A 10441-nucleotide genomic window follows, 5' to 3' on the forward strand; every position below is an offset into this window, starting at 1 on the left:
CAGTTTACCACAATCCTTATTTTATTGCTACTGAACTGCTTGCAGTTACACTAATTTCTGTTCTTGGTTTATGTGCCCCAGGTCTGAAGAACAAATATTTTCACTTCTGAAGTCCCCAGAAGCAAGAAAAACCCAGCACCAAACTGTGACAGCAGATCATATCCTTCCAAAATTCATTGCATCATTTGTGTATTTGTGAGAGTAAATGGTAGGCCACATCAAAAACTCAGGTGCAGCAGAGCTGAGGTAGTAAGACACTCTCATGGACAGAAATATTGTAAGTTCTCATACCAAAACTCCAAGTAAATGGTTTTCAAATTATTCCATGAATTCTACGTAATGTATAAGATCATCATCTCCTTGTCAAGTCGATTTATTACTGTATACGTACAAATGGCTTCTGCAACCACATTGTTTTCTTTTGCATTCCTAAAACTGACATTCAGTGCATGGGCCTTTCTGATAATGAACGTATACTTTTATTGTCCCCAGGAATACATTATTATTTCTAGGATGTTCTAATAGAATCATAAAAACCTTAGTGTGGAAGCAGGCCGTTCAGCCCATCAAGTCACAATGACCCTCCAAAAGGCAGCCCCCACTCCACCCCACTTAACCTACATATCCCTGCACATTACAGGTGATTTTAACATGGCCAATCCACTTGATCTGCACATCATTCGACTTTGGGAGGAAACTGGAGCACCCAGAGGAAACCCAAGCAGACAAGGGGAGAATGTGCATATTCCACATAGACAGTCATCCAAGGGTGGAATTGAACCCAGGTCCCTGGCGCTGTGAGGCAGTAGTGCCAACCACTAAGCCACCGTGCTGCCCCACAGTTGGAAATCATGTTAACCTTGGTTTGGAAATCACATTAATCAGTTATTTTGATATTTTAACTAAATTAGAGTCAGTTTGAGCAGAATGCAAAGAACATAACTGTACCAGATAAATGGTAGAATTTTCAAATTCTTTGTGTGTTTTGTCTAATTAGCGCAAGAAATAAAAATGCTATGCACAGGAAAGATGGGTGGAGTATGGACATATGTTAGTTACCAACTAACTTTTAATTCCTAAATCAAGATATTTGAAAATGTGCTATATTTCTTGAACTCTTGTACTACTAATCAAAATGAACTTTGGTTTTGCTGGTTCATTAGTTGCAGAAGTACTGTAAAATGGTGTAAGCTACTCCAAAATATTAAAATGAGTTAAAATAATTTGGTTCTTCAACATACAGTGCTCCTTGAATTAATTCTGCAACTTAAGTCAGTTTTACTGATTAGAGACTCAATGCCTAGTTTTTTCCTTTACTAATAAACACAAATTATATTTGTTCTCTTTACCTCAAATTTCATTGGAATATGTTTCAGTCGATCACTACACTATCAGTTCTATGTCTGGTACTTCCATACTCTGCCATACCTCTTATGGAGCACACATGTGAAAAAACTTGCTCATCTTCTCAAGTAAGTGTTGTCATTCTCCTGTATAACAACATCTAAGTCACAGGTAATTGTATTTTGTGATGGTGCACTTTTTAAATGTGTTTGCACTTGCATTTATCTTTTAACTTTTACTTTATTATAATAGGTTTTAATCAGTGAAAATTACAAATCTTAATTAAGGAGAGCAATTTCTGCATGGTGCATACTCTGAGTTTACAAAGTGAAGCATTCAGGAAGATTTATGAAATCACAAAATTGTTATGGTACAGAATGAGACCATCTTTATTTCTCTATGATTTTAAGACCAATTTTTATCCCTAATTTTATTACATTTAAAAAACAGGCATGTCTTGTGAATCAAAATAACAAGCTGCATGTATGTGTAGAAGTTTGGGGGAAGAGTAAAAAATAGCTTTACATGGCTAATAGAGTAGTTTAACTCAATATAACGAGAAAACTGTTAGAGCAACATCGTTATGAAAGCTTTAAAAAGCTGAAAATAGCATGTTTAACTGTGTCCATGTGGAGAAAAATAAAGTTTCAGGTCTGCAAACGGTCACAGACCTGAAGCTTAACATTTTTTTTTTGATCTCCATTGGTGCTGCCAGACCCACCGAATATTTCCAGCATTTTCTGAGCTGCTTTCACTCCCAGTTTCTGCATTATTTTGCTTTAGTATCCAGTTGTAAACTTCTTTTAAATGTAACCCTTTCAGCTGGCATGTGGGCGCCAACAGAGATTTATAACAATCTACAACACTGAATAAGAGCTTTGACCTATCCAGTCTGTACTGGTCGAAAACAACTACCTAACTAATCTAATGTCATTTTCCAGCACTTGGTCCACAGCCTTACATTGCTCCTTTCAACATTAAGACTAAATTACATAAAATGGATTCTGTTTTTTAGACTAGATTCCATACAGTATGGAAACAGGCCCTTCAGCCCAAGTCCACACTGACCCTCTGAAGAGTAACCCACCCAGACCTATTCCCCTACCATATATTTACCTCTGACTAATTCACCTAACACTGTGGTCAGTTTAGCATGGCCAATTCACCTGGCCTGCACATCTTTCAGATTATGGGAGGAAACCAGAGCACCCAGAGGAAACCTGCGCAGACACTGGGAGAATGTGCAAACTCCACACAGACACTCGCCCAAGGCGGGAATCGAACCCCAGTCCCTGGCACTGTGAGGCAGCAGTGCTAGCCACTCAGCTACCGTACTGCCCGAATTCGATTTTACCGCATTGCTTGATTAGTATGCTCAGTGTTCTACTGAGTCATGCCAGAGAATATATAACACAGAGGTGACCACAAGGACTAACCATCATCTGAATCATAAGAATCATAAATTATAGGAACAGAATTCGACCATTCAGCCCATCGAGTCAGCACCAGCATTCAGTCATGGCAAATGTTTCCCAACCCCATTCTCCTGCCTTCTCCCTGGAACCTTTGATCTGCTTACTAATTAAGAACCGTCTGTCTCTGTCTTAGATATACTCAATGACTTGGCTTCCACACCAATGAGTTGCAATGCGTTACACAGATTCATCAGGATCTGGCTGAAGAAATTCCTCCTTGCCTCAGTTGTAAAAGGTTGTCCCTTCACTCTGAGGCTGTGCCCTGAGTCCTAGTTTCTCCATGTCCATTCATTTAGACCTTTTAGTGTTCTGTAAATTTCAGTAAGATCCCCTCTCATTTTTCTAAACTCCTTCAAGTGCAGAGTCCTCAACTGATCTTCATATGTCAAGTGCCCAAAACTACACACTATATTCCAAATGTAGTCTGGCTTAGTCATAGGAGACAGAGGGTAGCAGTGGAAGGATGCCTTTCAGAATATAGGGCTGTGACTAGTGACATTCCACAAGGATCAGTGCTGGGACCTCTGCTGTTTATTGTCTACATAAATCATTTAGAGGAAATGTAGCTGATCTAATTAATAAGTTTGCGAACGTTACAAAGATTGGCGGAGTTGTGGATGGTGAGGTGGATTGTCAGAGGATACAGCAGGATGTAGATCAGTTGGAGGCATGGACAGAAAAATAGCAGATAGAGTTTAAATTGGACAAATGTGAGCTGATGCATTTTGTAAGGTCAAGTAAACATGGAAATCATACAGTGAATGGCAGCATCCTTAAGATTATTGATGTGCGGAGGAATCTGGGTGTGGATACAGGTGCACTGATTAGTGAAGGTGGTAGCACTGGTAGATAAGGTAGTTTTAAAAAAGCTTATGGAATGCTTGCCTTTATTGGAAGGAGAATTGAATATAAGGATAGAGATGTTATGCTGCAGCTTTATAGAACTTTAGTTAGGCCGCACTTAGAATATTGTGTACTGTTCTGGTCACTACACTACTAGAAGTATGTGGATGCTTTAGAGAGGATATAAAAAAGGATATTACCTGGTATAAGGGAATTTGGGTATGAAAAAAGGTTGGATAGACTGGTTTGTTTTTGTTGGAACGCAGAAGGTTGAGGGGTGACCTAATAGAAGTTTATAAGATTATGAACAGCATGGATAGAGTGGAAAGTATGATCTTTTTTCTCAGGGTGGAGGGGTCAATTACTAGCGGATGCAGGTTTCCAGGTGTGAGGAAGGATGTTTAAAAGAAATGTGGAAGGCAAGTTTTTCACAGAGTGGTGAGTGCCTGGAACACCTTGCTAGAGGAGTTGGTGGAAAAAGATATAGTAGTAGCATTCAAGAAGCACCTGGACGAATACATGAATCGGAAGGCAATAGAGGGATACAGATCCTATAAGTAAAGACCGTTTTAGTATGGAAGGGCAAAATGTGGTGGCGCAGGCATGGAGGGCCAAACTGCCTATTCCTATGCTATATTGTTCTTTGATCTTGACCAGAACATTATACAGTCTTAACTCTTGTACATCCTTGCTCTTGCCTTATAGCCCTCTCGCAATGAGTGCCAATATTTGCATTTGCTTTTCTAACAGCGAACTGAACCTGAATGTTAACCAAGTTCAGGATTCTCTTAAGTCCCTTGATTTCTAAAGCTTTTCCCCATTTAGGAAACAGTCTATGCCTCTATTCTTCCTCCCACAGTGCACAACCTAACACCTTCTCAACATTGTATTCCATCAACCACTTCTTTGTCTACTCTCCTGGTCTGGTCCAAGTCTTTCTGCAGCCTCGATGCTTCCTCAATATTACGTATCCCTCCATTTATTTTCTTGTCATGTGAAAACCTAGCAACAGTGCCTTCAGTTTCTTTGTCCATATTGATAACGTATAATTGAATAATTGTAAACCCAACACCGAACACAAATAATGCTGATCTTGCTAATGATGATCTTGTCTCTTGTATGCCTATGCAACATAACATGTATGCCTCTAAGTTTTGTTTTCACTCTATGATGTATATGTCCTTGCTTACAATGTTCTGCCCGTACTGCTTAGAAACAAAGTTTTTCGCTGTGCTTAGGTGACAATGAATAAATCAGATTGCTGCAGAACTCCGCTAGTCACCGGCTGCCATGCTGAACAAAAACCCTTTATATCCACAGTAGCTTTGACCAGTCAGCCAGAGCTCTATCCATGCCAGTATTTGGCTATCTCACGAGATGGAACGGTGCCAAAGTCAAATTCTGAGTTCAAAATCTAGAATGTTAATTATTTTCTATATCCATCATGGTTTCTCAAGGGTACTTGAATCAAAAAAGTTTGGAAGCTATAGTAATTTTCTAGGTTGCAGATTTTTAATTATTGAATAACTAGTTTAAAGTAAGTGCTTTTTCAGAGAATAGTAAAGGGTTTATTTGCCATAATACTGAAAGAGATGCTGTATTAATGTGTTTTGCTGCATTTGTTCTATTATGTCCCTGTATCTTTTGAGCTAAAGCAACTGGTCAGGTGCAGATTAGAAAAATATTTATCAAATTTCTGTTTCTTCTCATGCCCTTCCCAAACACCACTCCCCCAAATGGCTATGTGTATACAAGGTAATTATGTTCCTGTTACATAGTAAACATGGCAAAGCTCAAAGTATTTTCATGTTGCTGAAACAGATTCAATGAATTGCATTAGCAGAAATGGTTATATCTTTATGCGTTGCATTAGAACTTGCTACTCGCTTATCACTCCGTAAATGTGGGTGTCCTTAATATCTGACAGTGACAGACAGATTACAGCAATTACTAAATGCAAGTTTGTATAGATTTAAAAGGTGTTAGAGATAGGTCATTTCAGAATTGTATTGATGTCATCTTTTATTATTCTTTCAGAGTACTTATTCTGGGATTAATTGAGCTTTCCTGGAACACCTATCCATCAACTGTGTACAGCTCAATTTCACTCCATGTCTGCCACCTGATTATTTTGCTATCACTTTGGTTTGGTCATGCTGACCTTGAGAAGAGTGCACCAACTGATGACTCTGATGTGGCAAAAAAGAAAAACTGATTCTTTTGGACTTGAAAATTACTAAAGGCAACAGTGATTTCAGAATTTAATATAGCTAGGGGAAAAATTAAGGAAATGAAACTCTCATATGACCAGATGGTATGTTACAAATTTAAGATCTTAAGTTCATTATTGATGCCAAAATAATTTGAGAGAGTTGGAAACTTGAAGCTTTGGTTTTCTTTGGATGTCACTTTGCACTGGCGAGCTGCATCCTTTCTCTTTCCTCACCATCCATCAGGTTTTGATTTACCATTTTTGCTGAGAAGTAGGCCAACTTATTGTCCTTTGAGAATGAACATGGAATAAAACACTGATACTGTATGGAATCTATCAATGCTAGTCAATAGTAGTAGCTTTTGACTAATCAACACCATGTAACTTCTTCATATTATTATTTGTCTTTAACTTTTACTTCCTCAGCAAACATCTTTCTAGGCTAAACAGGAAGTTCTTACATGATTTCACTTATAAAATAAGTGTCTTTAATTTTAAGAGTTTTTAGTTTTTAAAGATCAAAGTCTGTAATTATTTAGTAGCTTCATTCTTGATGTGTAATTATTAAAAACATTTTTATATGTGTTTATAGAATGCTTTAGAATCAGTCTTTAATTAAATTGTGGGCATAAATGGGAGAGTATCAAACATCCAATTACATCAGTATGGGGATTGTAGCAGCATAAAGAGAGCCACAAACTGAGTTTGTAAATGTTTCATTATCTGCATTAGATTTCCATATGCTGCCTCTCTTGAGTTAAAGGGTAAGCGTTGTTCCTATGTTTTTGCTATGTGATTTAGGAGTCCTAAAGTGAGCTACAACCTGGGCAAATTACATAATTTTTTCAAGATATTGAGAGTAGGTCAAGTGTGTTAGTATTCATTTTTTTCAAGCGTACTTTATGAGAATAGCACTGTATAACTGGCAAAGATTTCTTTCAGAAATAATGTATGGCTTCCATATGATGAGGTTTGTCTTTACATAGTGGGTGCTCATATTTTGCTGAATAGTCATTAAGTTTATAAGCTATGGGAAATAATTTTATGAAGAGACCTTCAATAATAATTTCAGAGGAGACTTACTGGTTTGTCTAATGAGGAAAGATTGGACAGGCTGGCTTATATTAACTGGAGTCTCAAAGTGAAGAATGACTCAATTGAAATTTATAAAATTCTGAATCTCCTTGATAAAGCGAACCTGGAAATTAAAACAAAACTGTAGATGCTGTCAATCTGAAGCAAAAAAAGAAATTGCTGGAGGAACATAGCAAGGCTAACAGGAAGAAAGCAGAGTTAATGTTTTGAGTACAGTGACTCTTCATCAGAAAATCTGATGAATTTCTGTTTTTTTTTTGTGAATGTGGAAATAATGTTTCATCTTGTGGATGAGTCAATGAGAGGACATTGTTTTAAAAATAGAAATCATCCGTTTAGGACAGATATGACTGGATCCTTTTACTGATGATTACTTGATTTTGGAACTCTGAAGGCAGAGTTATTAAGTATTTTTACTGTGGAGGCAAATTGATTCTTGTTAGATATTGGAATCAAAGCTTATTGTGAGTAGATAGGAATGTGGAATTCGTAAACAAATGGATCAGCCATGATCATTTTGAATGGTGTAACAGGCTTGAAGGGATGTATGTCCTACTTGTATATATTTTTGTATGAACAAGCCTCCACTGCTTTCTGGGGAAGATAATTCCACACATTAACAATGTGGTGGGAGAAAAAGTTTATCCTCATCTCCATCTCACTGGAAGATCTCTTGTTCTTAAACTTGGGTAAGATTTTATCTTTTGTGACAAAGCAAAGCTTATTGTTGACTGTGAAGTGAGGCTTACTGGAATCTAGCAGTCTCTCTTGTGAGGATTTCATCTCCCATCTCTGTGCAGTGTTACTGAAACTTCTTCCAGAAATTCCCTGTGTAAAGCTGGAATTATGTCATCAAACTTTTCAGCCACCAATCATATCGAAGGATATTAGTAGACATAAACAGGAAATAAAAAGCATGAAAATAAAATAACCTGTAAATAGTTTTGCACAGAGCAGATTTAAGATAAAACATACAAATATTTTGAGAAAATTCGAAGATATTTAAAATATTTAGTTTAAACATCTGCTAATTAATCATTTAACAACTCTGCGTAATATTTTAGAGCTACTTTTTTGTTCACCAAATGTTATTATTCACCCAAGAATACCTAATTGAACAAAGCGAACCTTTTTTAAAGACGTTACAGACTGTATTATGAATGCAGAAAGTCAAAATGGTCACAAACTTCAATGATTGCTGGTTCTAGGGATGTGGCCACAGCACAACCTATGGTGGAGCATTGAAAGACTGCAACTTCAGCATTTCTGTGCATGTCATAGTTTTAAAGGGGTAATCAATGCAGAAGGAGGGAATTCAGCTTCGGCTTGTTAAATAAGCACAGTTACTTTGTGCTAACCTTTTTTTTCACCCCCCCCATATCCTTGTATGTTTATTTTTATCCTCATCATCCAATGCCTTTTTGAATGTCTCAATTGAGCAATGTAATGCAGCAAACATTCTTCCTCTGTCACTCGACCCAATTCCTGGAACTCTGGGTCTGTTTCCATGCTGTACATCTCTTTGACTCTACGACTGTAACTCCTTTCCTAACGCTATTGAGGGTGTCTCTCTGTCCCCAAGACTGCATCAGTTCAAGAAGGCAGCTCAGGACCACCTTCATAAAGGTAGTTAGTGACAGGCAGAAAATTAGCAATACCCACATCCCATAAAAAGCTGACAATTTAGCATTAATACTGTGCTCAGCCAATAATTTAGTGTCAAAAAGAAATATTCAACATCTTCAATAACTGTAAAAGATGTTAATCATTTAGAGCAACTCTCACAAGATGAAATGTCTTCATTTACATTACTTAAATTCACCAGTGTTCTGGAGTGGACAGAACTTTCAATGCACTCTTAATAAACCTATTCCTAAAACTGATACCAATTTTAAAGAGAAAAACAAATGTCTTCACTTCCTTCTAAATTTCAGTACATTTCTGACAGTGCACAAAACCACCAAATGAAATGTAATTATCTTTGGACAAGTGTGTTGTGTTTTGTAAGTATCACTGTACCAATCAATCGGTATCATTGATCTACCATTTTCATTTACTTTCTTCTTGAGCTTTGAAACATCTCCATTTGAGTCTTAATTATTCAGTCAATGAAGTGTTTGTCAAAATATGATCATGCAAGCAGGGATTTTTATTTCTTATTATTTGAAAAGAATGTCTAATTTATTCATATTCTACGTCGGCAAAAATTAGGATCTTAACTTTTCAAAAGAATTTGTTTTCTGTTGCTTGTCTCTTTTACTGCATCAAAGCTGAAAGCAAGAAAATAAACTTTTAGGAAATAGCTGCTTAACTGATTCTTGGTGACACTTCTGATTTAATTTTAAATGTGAACTGTTGTTGGATGCATTGGCTTTCACATGAAACTTTAAGCTGAGACCCTATCCCATCCATCAGGTGTGTATAAAATATTCCATGGCATTATTTGGGGAGAAGTGGAGTTCTTCCTGATGCCCAGGTCAACATTTATCTGTAGCTATCATTACTAAAAACACAAATTATTTGGCCATGATCACCTTGTTTGCCCTATGAAAGTTATCTGTAATGTTTCCCACATTTTCACAGTGATTCCTTCAAAAGTGGCTGTAAAGCACTTTTAGGTTGTCCTGAAATAAGGAAAAGCACAATGTAAATGCAATATTTTTATTTTCAAATTTAATGCTGGAAAGATTTATCCCGAGGAGTTGTATCAATTTCCAACAGCATTTCATACAGCCCATTAACCTCAACACAAGACATTTTTATTTTAAATTAAAGGTAAATTAAATGATAGTGTGCCATGTAATTGTAATTGTCAAAACTTGAGCAACACGTATTGATGCTTAGCACACACAATGGGCTGTTACAAGTATATTCTGTAATTTATGTAGGAAATCTCTTTTTTTTTGGGTGACATTTTGATGTAGGATCCTCTGATGTATAAGGAACGGTTTCAAAGTGAGACACACTGGGAACTTAATGTGACCATGTTAAAAGAATTTAGAAACATAGATCAATATCAAAAATAAAAATTCAAAGAAGGACAGTATTTGATTAATGTCATGTTAAGTGTGGGACCATTCAGCACAGAAGGAAGCCATTTGGCCCTCATGCGTTTACGAGCTTTTTGGAGAAGCTACAATTAGTAGTACAGCAAGCTTGTTTCCACCGTGTGCTGCATTTTTAAACAGCAATCCATGCCTTTTATTTTAATTCTGATTGATTCTGCTGCATTCACCCTATCAGGCAGTGCATCCCAGATTTCATAATTCACTGGGACTTCTTATCTCCATTCTGAGATTTTTGTTAATTATTTTAAATATATTATCCAATCCTGTGCCAGTAGAAACAACTTCTCTCAATATCATATTATCAAAACCCTTCATAATTTTAAGCACAACTATTAAATATCTCATTATCCTTTCCTACTTTATGAAAAATAATCCCAGCTTCTGCAGTCTTTCCTTGTAACTGA

General features: G+C 36.8%; 1 protein-coding gene across 3 annotated transcripts in view; it reads left to right on the forward strand.

Annotated features, from left to right (window-relative positions):
* Positions 1-9280, forward strand: part of alg3 (ALG3 alpha-1,3- mannosyltransferase) — a 34870-nt gene extending 25590 nt beyond the window's left edge. For all 3 annotated transcript variants that reach the window (XM_072572303.1, XM_072572302.1, XM_072572304.1), the window contains exons 7-9: positions 82-157; positions 1327-1472; positions 5700-9280. In XM_072572303.1, coding sequence (XP_072428404.1) covers positions 82-157; positions 1327-1472; positions 5700-5877 — 400 coding nt within the window. In that variant the 3' untranslated portion in view covers positions 5878-9280. The remainder of the gene's footprint in view (positions 1-81; positions 158-1326; positions 1473-5699) is intronic.
* Positions 9281-10441: the final 1161 nt, after the last annotated feature.

This window comes from Chiloscyllium punctatum, chromosome 6 (assembly GCF_047496795.1).
Source record: "Chiloscyllium punctatum isolate Juve2018m chromosome 6, sChiPun1.3, whole genome shotgun sequence".
NCBI lineage: Eukaryota > Metazoa > Chordata > Chondrichthyes > Orectolobiformes > Hemiscylliidae > Chiloscyllium > Chiloscyllium punctatum.